The sequence below is a fragment of the Garra rufa genome, chromosome 12, assembly GCF_049309525.1.
Source record: "Garra rufa chromosome 12, GarRuf1.0, whole genome shotgun sequence".
Taxonomy (NCBI): domain Eukaryota; kingdom Metazoa; phylum Chordata; class Actinopteri; order Cypriniformes; family Cyprinidae; genus Garra; species Garra rufa.
The window spans coordinates 22,702,823-22,725,246 of record NC_133372.1 but is presented as its reverse complement, the minus strand read 5'-3'; the positions used below and the strand labels follow the sequence as shown (position 1 = coordinate 22,725,246).

The window sequence follows — 22,424 nt, the reverse complement described above, 5'->3', positions numbered from 1 at the left end:
CCTGTTCTTCCAAACAGTGGACCCTCTGGCGGTGAGCTTTCTCTCGGGCCTCCAGTGCTTTCTCTGCCTGCTGCTGGGAGTCCCTCATCCGCTCGGTCTCCAGGTCAAGCTCTTGCCTGTGGCGAGCCGTCACTTCTAGGAGCCTCTGGGAGTGAGTCTGCTCCAAGATAGAGATCTGTGACTGCAAAGAACACAAAACATCTTGTTACAGGCGAATCCAATACAAAAACAAAAAGAGCTGAAGTAACCTCTATATACAGTGCCCTCCATTAATATTGGCACTCTTGGTGGAAAATAAGGGGAAAATTTCAGTATGAAATAAATGTTTTTCTCTAGTTCACATTGGCCACAATTATTGGCACCCAATTATGGCAACATCATTCTCCCAAGATAACAGCTTTGAGTTTTCTCCTATAATGCCTGATAAGTTTGGAGAACAAGAGATCAGACACCATTCCTTCTTACCAAATTTTTTCAGATTTAGATTCAGATTTTTCAGATTCCCAGCTCCATGTTGGTGCTCCTTCAGTACACTCCACTCATTTTTTATAGGGTTCAGGTCAGGGAACTAGGATGGCCATGCCAGAAACTTCATTTTGTGCTCAGTGCCACATCAAAAAATCTAAATGTATTGATTTTGATGTTTGTTTGGATCATTATTCTGATGGAAGATCCAACCACAGCCCATTATAAGAATATAATGGAGGCAGGCAGGTTTAGATTTTTTTTATCAGATGTATTTGATAAAATCCATGATGCCATGTATCTGAACAAGATGTCCACGACCTCCAGCAGAAAAATAGCCCCACAACATTAAAGCTTTGTTGCCAAAAAGCTCTTTTTGGTTTCATCTGACCATAGAAGCAGTCATGTTTCAAGTTCCAGCCGTGTCTTACAACTGAATATGCTAGAGTTTGTTTTTGGATGAGTGAGGAGGATTTTTCTTGAAACCCTCCTAAACAAAATGTGGTGATGTAGAGGCTGTTTGATTTTTTAAGGTTTTCTGACCTCAAGACTATATTTATTACCAAGGGTGCCAATATTAATGGAGGGCACTGTAAATAAATAAACTCCTGATCCTGAGAATTAATCTGGATACACACAGGCTACAGACATGCATATTACCTCAAATTGTGCAGCTTATTGAGAAAAGGTGTGTTTCTATACTTTTCAAAGCAATTAGACTTTAAATGGGCTTATCTTTTTTACTTTGGACAAATTGGGAGTGTGTTCCAGGGTACAACAGTGTTTTAAGTGTCACGTTAAAACAAAAAAAATCTAAGGTTACGAGATTAAAGTCATATTACGAGAATAAGGTCGAAATATTACGAGAATAAAGCCAAAATATTTTGTGATTGAAGTCATAATATTTTGAGAATAAAGTTGAAATTTCGAGAATAAAGTTTCAATATTATGTAAGTAAAGTTCAAATATTACGAGAATAAAGTCGAAATACTACGAGAATAAAGAGGAAATGTTTCGAGAATAAAGTCAAAATGTTTCAAGAAAGTTAAATAATAGAAATTAAAGTTATAATATTTTAAGAGTATAGCCTATATTGCAGAAGCAAAGGCCTGGATTAAGATTTAAAAACTTAAATTCGCTATAAAACTTTTGATTTTGAAAGCTGAGTCTTTGGAGTGTCTCCTCGTGCTCTCAATCCAGGAATTTCGACTTTATTTTCAAAATATTTTGACTTTATTCTCAAAACATTTCAACTTTATTCTAGAAATTTCGACTTTATTTTCAAAATATTTTGACTTTTTTCTCAAAAAATGTTGACTATATTGTCGTAATTTTTACTTTATTTTTGAAATATTTAAAATTTTTTCTCATAATTTTGACTTTATTCTGGAAACATTTCGACTTTACTCTCAGAGTTTCGACTTTATTCTCAAAACTTTTTCACTTTATTCTCATAATTTGGACTTTATTTTCGAAATATTTCGACTTTATTCTCAAAAATTCCGACTTTATTCTCAAAACATTTCGACTTTATTTTCGAAAAGTTTCGACTTTATTTTTTTAATATTTAGACTTTATTCTCGAAACATTTAGACTTTATTCTGGTAATTTCGACTTTATTTTCTAAATATTTTGACTTTATTCTCGAAACATTTTGACTTTTTTTTTAATTTCGACTTTATTTTCGAAATATTTAGATTTTATTCTCATAATTTCGACTTTATTTTCTAAACATTTTGACTTTATTCTCGTAAATACAACTTTTTGGAAAAATTTCTACTTTATTCTTGCAATTTCAACTTTATTCTCGAAACATTTTGACTTTATTCTCAAAACATTTCGACATTATTCTCATAGTATTTCAACGATATTCTCGTAATTTTGACTTTATTCTCTAAATATTATGACTTTAATCTCCAAATCTTAAATTTTTGTATTTTTTACTGTGACACTAAATCACCATTGTACCAGGGACTCCAGATAAATGACCAATTTATATTATTATGATCAGATATCAAAAGGTGATGTTAATCCATGTATTACAAACTTCATAATATTCTTGAGAATTTCTTATCACCTGTAGCGTGTGAATTTCGGCCTGCGTCTCACTTAAATCTTGCTCTAGATTTCGGATCTTTTGTTCTTGCTGTTCTCTCTCACGCTCACCATGCAGTACCTCCACCTCCTTCCTTTGGCGATTCTTTTCTACCTGTACACAACACATGTATGCATGCAAAATGTATCAAGGATAGAAATCTGGTGTGATATACTGTCACATGCTGTATAATTTTGTGGGAGGATCTTTTTATGTTTCACTTATACAGACAAGATTGACAAGTTAATAGCAAACACACAAACAAACTCTCATGCAAACTTACCTCAACCAATAATACTAGGAGTAGTTAAGGGCACAGACAAATTAAACATCACAGTCAATGACATTAACAACAAGCTATTTTTAAGTCATTATGTTTGGCTGTGAATGCTATTCATAACAGCATGACTTGTACCTTCTCCAGGGTCCGTTTTAGAGAGGACCTGTCTTTTTCCATACGAAGCAGTGTCCTCTCAAGCTCAGTTTTCTCTCCATGCAGCCGATGTGCAGTGGTCTGCAGGGTAGCCACCTGCTCCTGAAGTTGATCCTTTTCTCCCTGCAAGTGTACACAGCTCTCTTGCACCTCCTGCTCAGCCTTTTGCCTCTGTCTGACCGCCTAGTGAATTAGAAGAGATGTAGAATACATCAACATGGTTTTCTGGACTAGAATGCTTCATGTCTGGGGCAGAGACTCAGATTAACAAAGAAAAGACAACACTGAGTTTGTGTCTGGTTAAAGGATTACTTCACTTCCAAAATAAAAATGTCCTGATAATTTACTCACCCACATGTCATCCAAGATGTTCATTTCTTTCTTTCTTAATTCACAAAGAAATACATTTTTTTTAGGAATGCATTACAGGATTTCTCTCCATATAGTGAACTTCAATGGTGCTTAACTGATTGAAGGTTAAAAATGCAGTTTCAAAGAGCTCTACATAATCCCAGCCAAGTAATAAGGGTCTCATATTTAGTGAAAAGATCTTTTTTTTTCTAAAAAAAAAAATTACAATTTTTTCGACATACCCTGTCTTGAACCAGAGTGCACATTGTATTCATGCACATTGCAGAGTTAGACAAGACAAGCATTTATGGTTAAAAAATGTATAAATATATATATTTTTTTTTAAGAAAATGACCAATCGTTTTACTAAATAAGACCCTTTTTCCTCAGCTGGGATTCTTTAGAGCTTCTTGAAGCTGCACTGAAACTGCATCTTTAATCTTCAATCTGTTGAGCACCATTGAAGTCCACTATATGGAGAACAATCCTGGAAGGTTTTCATTAAAAAAAACTTAATTTCTTTTAGGCTGAAGAAAGAAAGACTTAAACGTCTTGGATGACATGGGGGTGAGTAAATTATCAGGAAATTTTTATTATGGTGTCATGTGTAAGAGTTTACAATTTTATTATTATTTTTTAAATAAAAACAAATCTGTTTGTATGGAACCCCGTTTTCGCCTCTGAATACAAAATAAAAAAGGTAACTGCGACTTTTCAGCTTTTTACTTTTTTTTTTTAGAATTGTGTGATTAAAACTCACAATTCTGACTTTTTTCTCAGAAATTAGAGATATAAACTCGCAATTGCGAGTTATAAAGTCAGAATTGCGAGATATAAACATGCAAATTGGATATTTTTTTCTCAGAAATGAAAGTTTATATCTCGCAATTCAGACTTTATTTCTCAGAATTGCTACTTTATTTTACATTTAAGTCAGAATTGTGAGATATAAACTCGCAATTTAGAGAACATATGTCTTTTTTCCCTCCTAAAATTGGACTGTATAACTCGTAATTGTGAGTTTATATCTTACAATTCTGAATAAAAGTCAGAAATGCGAGATATAAACTTGCAGTTACAAGAAAAAAAATCTGAATTGTGAGATACAAACTCGTATTTGCAAGTTATTTCTCACAATCGTGAGTTTCTATCACGAAATTCTGAGAAAAAAAGTCGGAATTAAGAGTTCATATCTCGCAGTTCTTTATTTCTCAGAATGGCGAGTTTATATCTCACAGTTCTGAGAAAAAAGTCAGAATTATGAGTTTGTATCGTGCAATTCTGTGAAAAAAAGTCAAAACTGTGAGATAAAAAGTCGCAATAACCTTTTTATATATTTTTTTATTTAGTGGTGGAATGAGGCTTCTATATCTGTCAATTCATCATGGTTATGATTGTGTATTTGGTTATATTTTATTTGAATTTTGTTTGGTTACAGTTTTCTACTGACAGACAGAGAAAAATATGCAAGACAGCACTCCCTTGCCAACTTTGCCACCCTATGTCGTTTGAAATGCAAAACATGTTTCCAGGATTTGTTTGATGCATGTGCCAAAGACCAAAAATGAAATTCTGTCATCAGTTACTCACCTTCATGTTGTTACAAACATAATGAAGATCAAATATGGTAAACAGAAGCTCAGCCATAGTTGTATGACACATGAGAACCAATGAGGTTTGTTTTCACATGTCTCTTCAAAAGAACCACTTGATTCATGTGGATTTCATTTCTCATCTCTTTATGAACTTTCTAAGCACCAAGTTATAATGTAGTACGTTTTTACTGGAGGGACAGGAACCTCTCAGATTTTATTAAAAATATCTTCCCTCGAAGATAAAGATGAACGAAAGTCTTATGGGTTTGGAATGACATGAGGGTGAGTAAATGATCACAGAATTTTTATTTGTGGTGAACTAACCCTTTAAAACACTGTGTAAACTGTAAGAGTGTATGTGTGGGTGCATAACCTCCTGCAGGCCTCGTGTCTGTTTGTCCAGTTCAGAGACCCTGAGTTCAGACTCCTCCTGGCTTCTCTGCAGGATCTGTAGTCTCTCATTCAAGCCATGATTTTGCTTCCTACAGTTTGCCAGAGCCTCCCGTGTCTTATCCAACCGTTCCTGTGCACATACACACACAGACAAATATGAACAGGCATCAGTCCACACATGCATAATCACACACACCCACATACAGTTTTAATGAGGAGGCTGTTGCTCTGCTCACTACTACCAGTGTCCTGTCTTTATATCCTTTTTCCCCACTCTTTCTTTCGTTTTTTCCCCTGGATCACTTTTTATTGGCAAGAGCTGGCAGGTCTCAAGTAAACTGAAAAAGATTTACACTGAGGGCGCAGTGTTTTTGTTTGTACAGCATCTTTAAAACAGACTCATACTAAGCCTTAAAAACCCTCCAGAGGAGCTGGAGAAAATTAATGAGTTCAGTCCAGCGTTTTAATGCACCGTCACCCAGCACCTTCAGGGAACGGGCGGCAGCAAAGGTAAATACAAAAAAAAAAAAAAATCCAAATCTGGAAACATTATAGAACCACAGCATAAATCACTTCACATTGTGGCCATGGTAGTAAGATGATCTGTAGGGTTTCAATTAAAACTGTACATGAACTGAGGTGAATTGAGATCAAAACAGATTGTGGCTGAACCACAATGAACTTAATAGGGTTGTTTGTGAGTTCATGATGAAGGAAAATGATTGACAGTGTTTTAATAAAGCCTTAAAAAAGAATTTGCTTAAACATGTTTTAAGTTCCATGTTTAAGCTTGTCTTCTGTTTTGCTGTTGTAGGACTTTTGGTGCAAGTGTATTGCTAGTAGTATGGTCAGTTAAAGGGATAGTTTACCCCAAAACAAAAATTCTGTTATTAATTACTCACCCTCATTTCGTTCCAAACCCGCAAGACCTTCATTCATCGACTATTTTAACAATGTTCTTACTACCTTTCTGGCCCTTGAACGAGTCAGTTTCATTGCTGTCTATGCAGGCTCAGGAAGCTCTTAATTCTCTTCCAAAGATGAATGAAGGTCTTACGAATTCAGAACGACATGACAGAACTTCATTTTTGGATGGACTATCCCTTTAACTCCTACTAAGGCTTATGCACGCTATAAAAACCCATACTGACCTGCAGAATCTTCCGGTCATGTTCGCCAGCTTTAAGAGCTCGCTGCAGCTGCGTTGCCTGATCCTGTGCTGCTTCTGTAGCAGCATTGCTCTCATTCAGGGATGCAGCCATGCCCTGAAGTTGCTCCCTCAGCTGGCTCTCCTGCAGTTCTGTGTGAGCCAAGGCAGTTGCCAATCTCTCACCTTCAACCTACAATGGAACAACAGTGTGGAATGTAACAACATTATACTGCTCAAACATGACTGATGTCCTTTTAGACAGCACAAACCTACACGCACCTTCAGGAGAGCTGCACGCTCTTCACTGTCTCCTAGTTCTCTGCGGAGTTTGCTGAGGCGTTCCTGCAGTGAGCTGACCTCTGCCTCTGTCTCTGTGGCTCGGAGCTGGGCACGCTGCAGCTCTCCCTCCAACCCACGGCGTGTGAGTTCTAGTCTGGCAGCTCGAGCTTCCGCGGCCTCGCAGGTCTCCTTCATACGGCGACGCTCAGCCTCCAGACTTTCCCCAGAGGCCTGGGAGCGCTCCAGCTTCTCCTGAATACAGCAGTATGTTTATACAGATAATGTGACTAGCATTTATTGTAGAGTTGCAATGAACACTTGATAACTCTTGCTTGTTATATCTGACTGTGGTGCTGTGAGAGAGTTAAAAACTTTTTTTCTCAAAAGATTTTTAATGATGACACATACAGTGCCTTGCAAAAGTATTCATACCCCTTCATTTTTTTTCATGTTTTATGTTGCAGCCTTATGTTAAACTGCTTTTTCCACATCAGTCTAAAGTCCATACACCATTATGACAAAGCAAAAACAGAATTGTCACAACTTTACTGTTAATATATTAAAAATCAAAAAACTGAAATAAGTACATTGCATAAGTATTCATACTCAGCTCTTAGCTGAAGCACCTTTACAGCCTCAAGTCTTTTTGGGTATGATGCAACAAGCTTTGCACATCAGCATTTGGTAATTATCTACCATTCTTTCCCTGACCTCTTCACCTCTCAAGCTCTGTCAGGTTGAATGGGGACAGATGCACATTTTCAGGTTTCTCCAGAGATTGGGTTCAAGCCAAGGCTCCACTCAAGGACATTCACAGAGTTGTCTATAAGCCACTCTTGTTTTGTGCTTAGGGTCATTGTCCTGTCGGAAGGTGAACCTTCTGCCCAGTCTGAGGTTCTGAATGTCTGGACTGGGTTTTCATTAAGGCATTTTCACTTCATTAATATTTTGGAGCATTGAGCTTTTCTTCTACTCCGATGAGTCCCTCAGTCCTGGCTGCTGAAAAACAGCCCCACAACATTAGGCTGCTACCACCACACTTTACTTTTAGGATGGTACCCTCCAGGTGATGAGCAGTGCTTGGTTTCCTCCATACATGATGCTTGGAAATGAGGTTCATCAGACCAGAAAAACTTGTTTCTCACAGTCTGAGGGTCCTCCTTTAGATGCTTTTTTGCAAATGCCAAGTGTGTTTTCATGTGTCTTCACTGAGGAGAGGATTGAGTCTTGCCACACCACCATAAACCCCAGATCGGTGGAGTGTTGCAGTGATGTTTTTCCTTCTGTAGGTTTCTCCTATCTCCACATATGATCATGGAGCTCAACTAGCGTGACCATCAGCTTCTTGGTCACCACTCTAACCAAATCTCCATCAATTGCTCAGTTTGGCCAGAAAGCCAACTCTAGGAAGAGTCCTAGTTATTTCAAACGTCTTCCATTCAGAGTAACGGAGACTACATGCTTCTGTGAACCTTCAATGCAGCAGATTTCTTTCTGAACTCTTTCCCAGGACTGTGGCTTGATGCAATCCTGTTTTTGAGCTCTACAGGCAGTTTTTTTTTTTACCTCAGGGCTTGGTTTTTGCTCTGATATGGATTTTCGGATGTTAGACCTTTTATTGAGGTGTTTGTCTTTCCAAATCATAATCATTTAATTAAATTTGCCACGGGTTAACTTCACTCGAAGTGTAGTTACATCTACTGTCCCAGATATAATACTTATGCAATGGAATCATTGGCTTTACCATTATGGTGTATCGAGTGTAGAATGATGTGGGAAAAAGTCATTTAAAGCAGTTTAACATAAAGCAGCAACATAACAAAATTGGTACAAATTGTAGTGTTTAACTCCTATCCTGAAAAGTGGCTGAACACTGTTGCACTCAATCTTTTGTGTTAGTGTAGAGTGTTAACCTGAAGTGCTTTGGCCTCTGCTTCAGTTATCTGTTGGCTGTTCTTCATTTTGGCTAACTCCTCACTCATAATCCTATTCTGTAATTCCCCACGTTGAACCGCCTCATCCCGTAAGGCGAGTGATGCTTGTGTCCCCTCTAAATGCTTGGCCAGCTCACGCTTTCCTGGCAAACACACACACACACACACACACACACACACACACAATTACATCCATGATAATCAAAAACAGAGCCACAAACTGGTCATCATCACTGAGTAGTGTGTACCTAAGTTTCAGGCTAGAAAACACTCTCACCCTCCTCCAGCTCTCTGATAGATTGTTTCAGCATCTGTATACGAGTGTTGCTTCTCTCTTGACTGGCTTGCAGGCTTTCTACCTGCTTGCTGACATTGTGCACCTGTGCTTGGGCCTCGTCCTACAATCACACAATCAGAGAGAAAGAACAAAACTAAATTTAAGTCAATATTCTCTAAAAATCTTTCCTAGCTCTCCTTGGCATGTTCATATGAGTTCAAATTATTTTTTTTAAGTTGGATCTTTTCAAAGAATCGGTTAATCCAGTTCATAAAAACCACCCCACAAATCTGATTTGTTTCCCAAGTTCGACTCAGTTCTGATTTAATAATTCAGTCGCAGCAGTTAACAGCTCACTGAAGGGGAAGTCTAGCATATTTCTTAAAGCATAGCTGGGTAGACTACTTTTATGATGCCTTTGTGGCAATGTAGAGGTGTCAGGTACCCGCTCTCTCTGTGTGTCCCTGAGCTCTTGCTGGAAACTACGGAGCAACACATGAACTGAGTCCAAATCCAGTTCTCCATCCTCTCCGCGGGAGGGGGACAAAGAACACACCAGCAATCCATTCACCCCAGGCTCATCTGACATGGTTTCACCTGAGGGTATACACAAACGTTTTAATTTAATTCTTCTCACCATGTAAGTTAGAGCAGCACATTGTTTCATAACCTTTAGATTTAAAGAAAAGAATCCTTTGTAATATAAGAATGGTGATCTTCTTCTTGACCTTTATCTAACCTTTGCTACAGAGACCCTCATTATTGGACTGAGAATGCTATACCTTTCACAGGTGATCGAGTTCTCCATGGTGAGGGACTCCGTCCGCGTTCCCCGGGTGCAGGGGAACGTCTTCCACGTCCGCTTCCAAGTGTACGCCTCAGGGTAGAACTGAGAACATTCAACCTGTGCTCAAGATCTCTCTGTATGGCGTCGTTCTGTCCCAGCTGCTCTTCCAGCCCTTGGGCCCGTGCCTCTGCTAGACTCACCTTCAGCCCAAGCTCCCTGAGCTGGGCCTGGGCTTCCTGCAGTGCCCCCTCTAAACGAGCAACCTCCTCACGCTGCTTCACTTGGCTCTCCTGAAGAATGGCATCCCGTTGTTGCTGCAACTCTTTTTCCTGGCGCTGCGCTTCTTCCAGTTCCGCTACACGCCGCTGCAAGCCTGCAGCCTTTTCACACAAACAGACCCGTTCCAAGTTTAAATGTGTTACTGCATGTGTGTGTGGATTCAGTATTTTCTCAGTGCGTGTTGTACCTCCTTCAGAGCTGCCTCTCTGCCAGCATCACTTTCCAGGACTCTTTGTCTGAGAGTAAAGGTCTCCTTTCTCATTTCCTCTTCTCTATGCTCTTCCTGGGTCAGTCTGGCCTGCATGTCACTCAACTCTTGTCCTTGTTGAGTGCACTGACCCTCTAATGTCTTCACCTACTCAGACACATGCTTCTTTTATTTTACAAAAACGGTTGCAGTCTATACAAAAATCTAAACAGCTGATTTCTATGAAGAAGAGGATGCACTGTAGACTTGGTAATACATTGCATGTGTGTATGGCCAGACAAACAACAAATCGACCTGAAAAATGTCGATGTCCTGATATAAAGGATTAGGTCACTCCTAAATTAAAATTTCTTGATAATGTACTCATCCCCATTTCATCCAAGATGTTCTTCATTACTAATGTTTCAATGCAGCTTTGAAGATCTCTACACGATCCTAGCCGAAAGAATTAAGGGTCTCATCTAGCAAAACCATCAACCATTTTCCCCCCCAAAATTAAAATGTATATAATTTTTATCTAGAAATGCTGCTCTTGCACCAGCTCTGTGTCTGGGACTTCACGCATTATGTAATAACGTTTGAAAGGTCACATGTGGTTCGTTTTTCGTCTGTGTAGGGCGAAAAACATCTAATTTTCTCCTCCAACTTCAAAACCATCTGACATTGTTTTACCTTTTACCTTTTTCGCTTTGTAAACACTGGGACAGTACTTTCGCCTACGTCACCTGTGAGCTTTTCAACATTACTACGGAATGCATGAAGTTGAGCTAGTGCAAGATGAGCATTTGTGGTTAAAAAATATATTTGTTGACTGATTGTTTTGCTAGATAAGACCTTTATTCCTCAGATGGGATTGTGTAGAGCCCTTTAAAGCTGCATTTGACCTTCAACCTGTTGATCCCCATTGAAATCCATTATATGGAGAAAAATCCTGGCATGTTTTCCTCAAAAACCTTACATTTTTTTCGACTTAAGATAGAAAGACATGAACATCTTGGATGACATAGGGGTTAGTAAATTATTAATTCTAGAGTGACCTAATCCTTTAAGGCACTGACTATGAAAGAAAAAACTTTAAATTCTTGGGCCCTGACCTGTCTGCGCAGTTCCTGCAGTTCTCTGCGTGCCTGCAAGCGAGATTTCTCAAGCTCACGCATGTTGGTTCTTAGCTTCAGTGCCTCCTGCTGGAGGGAGGATTTACATTCTTCTAACACTGTCAGCCTCTGATCCTTTTCTTCTCCCACTCGCTTCAAACTGATAAAAAAAGAAAATAATGGAAGATTACTACATGTTTAATGAAGCTTGTTACATAAAGAAACTGGGCCTTAAAGAGAATGTTTGATATCCGCAAAAATATATTGCGAAAGTATTCATACATTTTGTTATGTTAAACTGCTTTACAGTCCATACACCATAATGGCAAAGCAAAAAACAGGTTTTTAACATATTTGCAAATGTATTAAAAATAAAAAACTTAAATGATTCCATTGAATAAGTATTCATACTTATCTGGGACAACTTAAATTTACCCCAGTTGCATTCATATTGCTTGAAGATGTTACTATACTTCAATTGAATGGGTATGATTTGGACACACATCTTAATAAAAGGTCTAACAGCTGAAAATGCATATCAGAGCAAAAACCAAGCCCTGAGGTAAAAAAAAAAAAAACTGCCTATAAAGCTCAGAGACAGGATTGTGTCAAGGCACAGATCTGGGGAAGAGTTCAGAAAAAAAGAGTGGCTTATAGAAAACTCTATGAATGTCCTTGAGTGGCCCAGCCAGAGCCTGAGCTTGAACCCAATCAAACATTTCTGGAGTAACCTGAAAATGTCTGCCAGACCCTATACAAACCGTAAAGGTGCTTCAGCTAAGTACTGAGTTAAGGGTATGAATACTTATGCAATATACTTATATCAGTTTTTTTTTATTTTTAATAAATATATGAAGTAAGTAATTTAAAACGGTTGAATAAGGCACCAACATAACATGAAAAAAAGAAGGGGTAAGAATACTTTCGCAAGGCACTGTACATACAAAAGATATCAAGTCTATTATGTTAAACCTGTTGTTTTCAAATTCGGCTCTCTTCACAGCTGTTCGAAGTTCATGATTGGAAGTCTGGATGGCCTCTTTCTCTCTCACAACATCTCCTAAAGCTCTCTTCAGTTCCAAGCCCTCACGCCGATGGGTGTCCCTGTCCTGTAAACACTCCCTCAGCTCTCGGTGGGCCTCGATCAGTTCCTTACGGCCAGAATCCCTACTCTCCTCTACCTCACTTAGTTCCCTTCTCAAACGCTCCACCTGAAAGACACAGAGATGACAGGAAAAGATTAAATGAAACCAGATGATTCTGTAAATACAAATGGAGTGATGGGTCATGGTTTGAGTGCACTGGTGTAACTTTATCTATCTAAAATCAAGTCAATTTAAATCACTCAAGTGCAGTGATGTGACACCACAGAGGGAGTGAAGATTTCTAACAGTCATATTCCTTACGTGGCATGGTTATGCTGAGGACAATTCAACTTTATTTTCCATGAGATGAATGAAATGGAAACACAGCTTATTAGTAAAATTCCACTGCCTTGTTCCATTCAGCTTCTCAAAGCATGTGAGCATCAGACTCATCCAAAGAGTTCTGCCCTCCTTTCAACGCCGGATTTCAGGGCACATTCTCATTTGCACTTAAAATGTGTTTTAAGTGCATGTGAAATGGTTCAAATTTTCGAAAACCTTCATCAGATATGCTCAGGGTGAAACTCCTCGCCCATGTAAACACACAGGAATATGACCCACATTCTGGTAATTGCTTGGCTACAGCTAATCATTTTACGGTGCATTTTTTTCCCCAAAATGCAGCCAGAATGCAGAGAGAAAGAGGGAGAAGAAAAACAGAGAAAGACAGGACAGGCTCCAAAGACTGCCACACACAGCAGCGATGATGAGAAACATCAGCGGTGTGTACAAGCGTGTGTAGATGCTGGTGAGTTAAAAGGAAATATGTGTGTGTGTTTATGTGTGTGTTTAAGTTCACTGGGCCACACAAGATGTTTTCTTCTCATAAATCTTGATGTAAAAGAAATAAGCCCATGCCAAGCCCACACTGGTTTAATTCATTGATAGGGGGGTTGGGTTAGTAGGACAGTGGGTCAGAGATGGCCTTTGTTTAAGTTGAGTTGGGGGCGGTGTTTCCATGAAGACAACTTTCATTACAGTACAAGAAAAAATAAACTTCTGAGCACCTGCTTATTTCTGACTGCAACTTTTCCTTTTCATATCATAGAAAGAGGCTTTGCTTTTCACTCCCCTGCTGGCTTTTATCGTTCCCTTTCACCACTGGTGGTTTGTCATTGTCTGACCAGGGCAAGCTAGAGGAGGATTAGTGAAAATAATCAAACGGGAGGGGAGAATCCATCTTGGTGAGTAGTTTTAACTGAATCTGTGGCCTGAGGTATGTGCGGAGGTCAATTCCAAAGGCTGACCTTGAGGTTGACAAGTAGAAGTGTACACACACGAATACAAGCACAAACATGTCTGCTGACCAGTCAAACTGGTGGCACCTGGAGCATGCTCAATACACATTAACCAATGCCAAGTTCAATATGAGTGTGTGGTAAATGCTGCTCCCCAAGACTGCCTCTGGTAGGTAAAAGTTGGACTCCAACAGGCCCTATATTGCCTCAAGGCCCAACACTAACTAACTCACCTTCTAACTTATATGACATTGGTTATTTGGCACCGACACAAATGAGTTATAGACTTTTTTGTGTTCTGGATGATAAATTTGTTTCTGTGACTGAACAACTGGAATGGATAGTCTTGGGTTGTGTCACCTCTTGCTGAGCCTCCTGCCTCTGCATAGAAAGCTCTCTGATCTGGTTGTTTAAGCTGCGTTCTGAAACTTCACGGGAACTAAGAGACTCCTCGAAACGGGACCGTAGATCCTGAAGCTCTGCCTGCAAGCCTAAAACTGTGTCCTATAAGAGAGAAGGAGAGACAAAATGAATATAATAATGTGGCACGTGAAGTTAGGGCTGTCAGTTGATAAACAAATTTACTCAGGATATAGTTAACAAGTTCCTTTAGTTCCTTTTACAGCAAAAAAAATAAATAAAAATTAGTACAGAATTTTTAACTTTTGCAGTTTAGCATTTTTCTGGCCATAACATTAAATAATCATAATATGTGACCTTGGTCCACAAAACTGTCATAAGTAGCAAGGGTATATTTGTAGCAATAGCCAACAATACATATGGGTAAAAATTATTGTTTTTTCTTTTATGCCAAAATCATAAGGATATTAAGTAAAGATCATGTTCTTTTAAAATATTTTGTAAATTTCCTACTGTAAATATATCAAAACTTAATTTTTTGTTAAGTAATATGCATTGCTAAGAACTTCATTTGGACAATTTTAAAGGCGATTTTCTCCTCAATATTTTGATTTTTTGGCATACCTCAGGTTACAGATTTTCAAATAGTTGTATCTCGACCAAATATTGTCCTATCCTTACAAACCATACATTAATTAAAACTTATTTATTCAAAAACATTAACCCTTATGGCTGGTTTTAGGGTCTAGGGTCACATATATAATTTATATTTCTCAAACTGCATAAAAACAAACAAGTGGATGTGAACACAGAATTTCAATTTAGTAATTCAATTCAAATTAAATAATGAAACAATTTTCCTTGCACTTTATGAACTTATTCTTACAAAGAACTCTTTTTCACTTTTCAGTGATTTAACTTTACCACAGAAATGCAAATTACCAATAAAGAAATTGTTTATTTTCTCAGTTTGCTGGTTGCTCTGGTATGGACCAGTGTGAATATATGTAGATTTTAGATTTTAAAGTTTTTAAAAATAGATTTTAAAATAGTTTACTCCAGAATTGAAATTTCCTTCAAATTTACTCATTCCCATGTCATCCAAGATGTTCATGTCTTTCTTTCATCATTTAAAAAAAAAAAAAAGTTTTTGAGGAAAACATTCCTTATTTTTTCTCCATATAATGGACTTAAATGGGAATCAGTGTGTTGAAGGTCCAAATTGCAGTTTTTTAATGCAGCTTCAAAGGGCTCTACACAATCTCAGTCAAGGAATAAGGGTCTTATCTAGCAAAACAATCCATAATTTTCTTTTCCATATGCTCATCTTCCATCTTCTATCCATGACTTCTTGCATTGCATAGTTACATTGGAAGGGTCATGTGTGACATAGGTGGAAGTACTGACCCAGTGTTTACAAAGGAAATGTGTAAAGAAAGTCAAACGCTCCTTACAAAAAAAGGTAAAACAACAATGTCAGACGATTTTGAAGTTGGAAGAGAAAATAAGATGTATATACATTTTTATTTTTTTAGAAAATGACAGATCTTTTGCTAAACAAGTCCCTTATTCTTCAGCTAGGATCGAGCAGAGCCCTTCGAAGCTGCATTGAAACTGCAGTTTAGAGCTTCAACCCGTTGATCCCCACTGAAGTCCACCAATGGAGAAAAATCCTGGAATGTTTTTCTCAAAAACCTTTATTTCTTTTCGACTGAAGAAAGAAAGACATGAACATTTTGGAACATTTTGGGTTGAGTAAATTATCACGAATTTTAATTAAGGAGAGAACAAATCCTTTAATGTCAAGTTCAATAAATGTGTGAATGAACACTCTTAAACATTTATTCTTAATTGGGACAAAACATGATCCACAGACATATTTAGATTTATTATACCTTGTCCTGCTCCTGTTTGCTCAGGAAATCTCTACGCATACGATCCTTTTCAAGGACAGCTGTCTCTATGTCACGCTCGAGGGTGATTATGCGCTCTGTAAGAGTAGCCTTCTCTGCCTCCTTCTCAGATAGAAGCTGCCAATCAAACACAGCCAACTCAGAGTTAATGCAGTAGAAGCAACTCACAGTGATGCCATCTGCCTTATATTTTGACTGCAGATGGTTTAAGGCTATATGGGGCAACAGACACGCCTTTTGATCAGATCGAAAGGAAGTTGTCAAAAGGTTTTGACTGTGCTCCTCTGAGACACAAATACACACACACCTGCTGTTTATGGCTTTCGGCCTGCAGCAGGGATTCTGTACAGTGCTGCTGCAGCTTGGCCAGTTCTTCCTGCAGCTGTTGCTGAACTCTGCGACTCTGCATGCGCAGCTCCTCGCACTCAGCCCGCAGCTGCGACTCTGCCTGCTCCCTCTGTGCACACAACTCTGCACGCATGCGCTCCTGAGATACACAAGACAGGTGCATGTGTTATAAGCATCCAAGTACTCGCTTGAACCACAGGAGAGTTTTACAGTTTAGGGTTATTGCAATTCAATTACATCTTCAGCCAGAACTTCTCTGATAGTCCTAAATCTATGGCAGTAAACATGTCTGAAATAAACACACAATGAATACTGAACTGTTTGCTGAGTATTGCTAGGTATACAGTGCCTCATTTTTGTTGTTGTTGTTTTTTATGTTGCAGCCTTATGTTTTAAACTGCTTTAAATTACTTTTTCCCACATCAGTTTACACCCCATACACCATTATGACAAAGCAAAAACAGAATTGTCACAACTTTGTTAATATATTAAAAAAAAAAAAAAAAAGAAATAAGTACATTGCATAAGTATTCATACCCTTTCCTTGGTTCTTAGCTGAGGCACCTTTGCAGCCTCAAGTCTTCTTGGGATGATCCAACAAGCTTTGCACATCTGCATTTGGCAATTATCTGCCATTCCTCTCCTCACCTTTTCACCTCGCAAGATCTGTCAGTTTGGATGGGATCTGGCAGACATTTTCATAAGCCACTCTTGCTGTGTGCTTAGGGTCACTGTCCTGTTGGAACCTGAACCTTCTACCCAGTCTGAGGTTCTGAATGCTCTGGACTGGGTTTTCAATATTCATCTCAATATTTTGGTGCATTGAGCTTTTTCTTCTACTCTGAAGAGTCTCTTAGACCCTGCCGCTGAAAAACAGCCCCACAGCATGAGGCTGCTACAAGCACACTTTACTTTTGGGATGGTACTCTGCAGGTGATGAGTAGTGCTTGGTTTCCTTCAGACATGATGCTTGGAATTGAGGTTCAGCAGAAAAATTTCAAGTGGGTTTTCATGTGTCTTCACTGAAGAGAGGATTGAGTTTGGCCACACCGCCATAAAGACCGGATTGGTAGAGTGTTGCAGTGATGTTTGTCCTTCTGTAAGTTTCTTCCATCTGCATATATGATCATGGAGCTCAACTAGAGTGACCATCAGCTTCTTGGTCATTAGTTTAACCAGGCCCCTTCTCCATCAGCTGCTCAGTTTGGCCAGGAAGCTAGTTCAAGGAACAGTCCTAGTTGTTCCAAACATCTTCCATTATGGATAATAAAGGCTACATGCTTCTGTGAACCTTTAATGCAGCAGAATTTTTTTTAACTCTTCCCCAGATCTGTGCCTTGACACAAGCCTGTTTCTGAGCTCTGTAGGCAGTTATTTTGACCTCAGGTTCTGACATCTACAAGCAATATGAATGCTCCTAAGCTAAATTCCAAGTGTCCCTGAAAGGAGTATGAATACTTATGCAATGGAATCATTTCAGTTTTTTATTTCTAATAAATTTGCAATGTTACAATTCTTTGTTTTGTGCTTTGTCATTATGGTGTATGGAGTGTAGATTGATGTGGGAAAAAGTAATTTAAAGCAGTTTAACATAAGGCTGCAACATAACAAAACGTGAAAAAAAGAAGGGGTATGAATATTTTCGCAAGACACTGTAGCAGTTCAATTTATGGCTCTTTCCCAAATACTGCAGGTTTCCACAGGTCCTTAAAAAGTCTTAAATTTAGTTGTTAAAACAAATTTAAGGCCATAAAAACTTAAATTGTACAGGAAAGTCTTAATTATGATATTAAGAGCTCTTTGGGAAGACAAAGTATGGCTGAATATAAGGATTAAAATTCAAAAAGGTGCTGGTCTACTTTGTGTACTGTGGTTACCAGGGAAAACAAGCAAGTGTGTAATTTGGGACAGTACCTTTTTCTCAAAATTTCAGTGATACCTTGTGCTTTCGCTCAGTATGCAGTTGTTCCTGATGGCTTTGCTGTGTTGTAATGAGGGTTTGCTGTGCGTTTCTCTCAACCTGAGCAAGCTTTAACTCTAAAGCCTGTTTCTCCTGCAAAGCCCGGGACATTTGCTGCTCTAGTTCGCTGTGAACATTAGACAGCTCACCTGTGCATAGAAAATAGCAAGTACTGTATATACACATGCTTTGTAATGAAAATATACATTAGGGACACACTGAGCTCCAACATGCTGGAAACATGAAATTATAATGCTCTTTGGAATCATCATTACACAATATATAGTGACAGCACCAGCACATAAATAGTACAGTGTGGATGCTATCTGTGAGGGGACTTTGTTAAGCTCTAGAGAGAACCTCGGCTGACCCCTCAGCTGTTCCCCAGTTCTGGGCTAAAATATAGGCCTCTTGTGGACTGTAGCTGGGGCCCACTAGCTAGTGAGCTCGGCCAAGTCAACGAGAGAGAAATAGAGGCTCCCTGAAGAGACACTCACGCGTCAAAGTCTCGTTAGCCTGCTGTAGACTAGCGTTCTCTCCCTCTAGCCTAGCCCGGTCGGTCTCCAGCATCGAGGCCAGTTCCTGCCTGTCCAACAGGCCTGACTCTAGAGACTCTCTCTCAGCCCTGAGCAAAAGAAAAAGGAAGAGAGAACACAAAGAAAAATAGGTTGTGTTTTGTGAAGCTAATGAACATCTTTAAATGGTTGTTTCTTTAGCTAACATCATTCAAGACAGATGAGATGTTCTGGAGATGATTTACAGAGCAAAACACAGGATTAACCTCACGGTGATTCTTTCACAGAAAAGACTTAGTGAAACTAGGAAGAGTTACATGATTGAAAAGGCCCAATTGATAATTACTCAAAAAAACTTACTGAAAACACAGGTGTTTTACTTCGCTTGCCAACCTTAAACTCCAACATAAATACAAACACTTAGCCCATATAAACACATTAATACACCAAATCCTACTCGTACTAAAACACGAACACACACTGACTCACCGCAGAGCGGCTAGGTCTTGGGCCAGGGCCTTGGATTTACGTTGCTCTGAGGTGAGTTGCACTGTGAGATTGGCTTTGTCTCTTGCCAGTTCATCTCTCTCTTTGCAGGTCTTCTTTAGTGAGGCAGCACTCAGCTCCATTTCTCTACGACATGTGTTCAACTGTTCCTGGAGGGCTTGCTTCTGCTTTGTGACCTACACAAAAACACACATGGAACATAAAAGCATATATTTGAATGTTCACATATATCAAATGTTTGTTGATAGTAGATCAACGTCAGGATCATGAATCAAGCACTCAGATGATATCTAAAATTTCAGTGATTTGTCAAACACGTAAGATCCTGAGTTATGCCAGTAACTGACCACTTGGGAACAGCAGGCTGTCCAAATATTTTCCTGATATGTTAAAACTTTCCCCACTGAGCCGGCACTAAACCGTTTGCTAGCAAACCAAAGGAAATTTTATTTCTCTTCTCTGCCAAGCAGGTCAACTGAAAAAGCAGCAAGTAAAATGGACAAGGAAATGTTGCAAATAATGTACTGTACTAATAATTTACAACAAGATGGTGTAAAAATGGAGATTACATTAAGATCCAGTGATTTATGACAACTTTAAAACACTACAGTTTTAACACAGTGACACCTCGGTAAAACACAACTGTAGGTGTGGACAAAAGAGCAGCTGAATTCCACAATGTCTGTTGCAGACAGATCAAGCTTATGATTTACAGCCTTTTTCACTCATTCTCTCTCACTGTGATACTACCCGTCTGTAATATCTATCTCTCTAGTCTTCCTGTCCTTCATTTGTACTCGAGAGCCCCTTTGCCTCCCCCATTCAATTCCTTTGCCACTCATAAAACACATGCTTGGGCCAAGATTCATATATGGAACTCTTGGAGCAAGGTGTTGAGTACCACGGCAGATGGGTCCAATATCTTCCCTTGGCTTTTTAATGTGACAACAAGACCCATCAGAGCACAGCTGAGAGCTGTGAATCATGCTGGGTAATGGGGCACACGCCCCCTCATTTTGTGAGGAGGAAAGCGACTGACCTGGGTGTGTTGCTCCAGGGCTGAACTTCTCTCCCTCTGTAGGAGGTTGCGCTCTGCATCCTGGGTCACTCGGGTCTCTTGAAGGTGAATGTGTGAGGCCTCCAGAGCACGCTTCTCCGCTGTTAGGTCTAACAGCTCCTGCTGAAGTCGAGCTAGCTCTTCTCTGGATGCCGCTCGCTCTAGCTCTGCCTCCCGTTTGCGTTCGCCAAGCTCTGCCTTTTCGGCCTCAACCTGGCAGCAGATATTTTTATGGTTAAATAATGACGATTACCATGTTGAAAGCCTAGCCTTACTGGACACAATCATATATTGTGATGTGGATGTTAGTATGTTGGCATTCATACTAGGACCATCCTTTGTCAGACAGTTTCCATTTCCAAAAGAATTGCAAAAAATCCAGAATCCACACAAATTTCTCACCCCATGTCATCCAAGTTGTTAATGTCTTTCTTTCTTCAGTCGAAAAGAAATAAAGGTTTTTGAGGAAAATATTCCAGGATCTTTCTCCAAATGGAATTCAGTGAGTATTAGTGGGTTGAAATGGTGGGTCCAAACTTAAATTTACACAATTCTGAGGAATAAGGGTCATATCTAGTAACATGACTTTGAAAAAATCTAAATGTATATACTTTTTAACCACAAATCTACATTCGTCTTTCACTATCTCTTCGTCCATGACTTCAGGACTTACATAGTCACGTTGGCATGCGTGATGTAGACGAAAGTACCGGACCAGCAAACGCACAAAGAAAGTCAAACGGCCTTTACAAAGAAAGGTAAAACAACGTCGGATGATTTTGAAGTTAGAGGAGAAAGTTTTTTGCTTCATCATACTTTTTTAAATCGAAGTACACAGATGAAAAACTAACCTAGGGAAGTAATGGTCTTATCAATATCATGGTATTGTGGTAGCAAAAGTGTCTAAATATCATCGTGTACTACTTAAAATATATTTAAACTCCTTATTCTAACATTAAAGGTCTTTAAAGTTGTGTTTTGGGCCATTGTGCTTTGGCACAGTATCTGTAGTAAGAACTAAAACCGAAAGCACAAAATGGCTTAATCCCTTCATCAAGTCTGTTTTTGCTCCGCGTTCCAAAGTGAAGTGCGCACTTCGTTCAGGCGATCAGCTCATGATCCGGTGTTTTCCATGCCTCAGAATGGTTCAGTTCACAGTGAATGCAGTAAACTCATTCATTGCATGTGCTGTGAGTTTAGCATGCATTTGGGAACGCATGGCCATACTTTCATGTGTAGAATTTAAGGAAGAAGTATTGTAATTTCTCTACTGTAGTGTAAAGCAAAAATAATATACTTATAAAATATTCATTTTCATTTATTTCACAGTGCAATTGTTTTATAATATATGGCTATTACTGTCATAGAAATAACAATAATATAAAATTGTTGTTATTATTATTATATTCTAATTTGTTTGGCTTCCTAACACCAGTGTGAATGTAATTTAGACTGAGACAGTATACCACAAACAAAAAGAGGGTTGAGGCTCCTTTAAAGTTCAGGTACAAGTCAATTCACTGACTTTTTTCTGACTTAAGGTTTCTTAGTTTAAAATATGGGTTGGAGTTTTTAATTTTAAACTCTCATAGTGAATTAGTTATAAGAATTTAACTTTAAAATGTACACAATTTTTCATACCCTTTACAAACTGTCACAGTCTATGAGAAAATCCAAAGTTCTATACCATTCCAAAAAGTCCAAGCAGTTCTAAAGCATCCTATTTACAGCTGTTTTAATTAACTCAACAGGTGAAATTCAGATCCTCTCTGCTGTTGGTTTGTAGACAGTCATGGCTAAGACAAAGGAGCTCACTGAGGACCTGCGGCTGCGCATTGTGGCTGCTCACAAGTCAGGAAAGGGCTATAAGACCATATCTAAATGTTTTGAAGTTCAAGTGGCTACAGTGCAAAGATGTTTCGCACTGTGAAAAATCTCAGAGGACATGTTTGGAAGCCAAAAGTGACACCTGTGCTGGCCAGGAGGATAGTGAGAGAGGTAAAAAAGAATCCAAGGATCACCACCAAGGCCATCCTGATGA

General features: G+C 38.9%; 1 protein-coding gene across 1 annotated transcript in view; it reads right to left on the bottom strand.

Annotated features, from left to right (window-relative positions):
- crocc2 (ciliary rootlet coiled-coil, rootletin family member 2) overlaps nucleotides 1-22,424 on the bottom strand; it is a 72,967-nt gene that overhangs the window by 1,424 nt on the left and 49,119 nt on the right. Inside the window, exons 17-36 of the mRNA XM_073852409.1 lie at nucleotides 20,366-20,596; nucleotides 19,309-19,502; nucleotides 18,802-18,929; nucleotides 18,284-18,453; nucleotides 16,304-16,483; nucleotides 15,979-16,113; nucleotides 14,084-14,227; nucleotides 12,313-12,551; nucleotides 11,341-11,500; nucleotides 10,226-10,393; nucleotides 9,755-10,139; nucleotides 9,418-9,569; nucleotides 8,973-9,093; nucleotides 8,675-8,838; nucleotides 6,762-7,013; nucleotides 6,484-6,672; nucleotides 5,313-5,462; nucleotides 2,976-3,176; nucleotides 2,543-2,674; nucleotides 2-181 (exon numbers count right to left, since the gene is read on the bottom strand). Of these exons, the coding sequence (XP_073708510.1) occupies nucleotides 2-181; nucleotides 2,543-2,674; nucleotides 2,976-3,176; nucleotides 5,313-5,462; nucleotides 6,484-6,672; nucleotides 6,762-7,013; nucleotides 8,675-8,838; nucleotides 8,973-9,093; nucleotides 9,418-9,569; nucleotides 9,755-10,139; nucleotides 10,226-10,393; nucleotides 11,341-11,500; nucleotides 12,313-12,551; nucleotides 14,084-14,227; nucleotides 15,979-16,113; nucleotides 16,304-16,483; nucleotides 18,284-18,453; nucleotides 18,802-18,929; nucleotides 19,309-19,502; nucleotides 20,366-20,596 (3,675 nt within the window). The remainder of the gene's footprint in view (nucleotide 1; nucleotides 182-2,542; nucleotides 2,675-2,975; nucleotides 3,177-5,312; nucleotides 5,463-6,483; nucleotides 6,673-6,761; nucleotides 7,014-8,674; nucleotides 8,839-8,972; nucleotides 9,094-9,417; nucleotides 9,570-9,754; nucleotides 10,140-10,225; nucleotides 10,394-11,340; nucleotides 11,501-12,312; nucleotides 12,552-14,083; nucleotides 14,228-15,978; nucleotides 16,114-16,303; nucleotides 16,484-18,283; nucleotides 18,454-18,801; nucleotides 18,930-19,308; nucleotides 19,503-20,365; nucleotides 20,597-22,424) is intronic.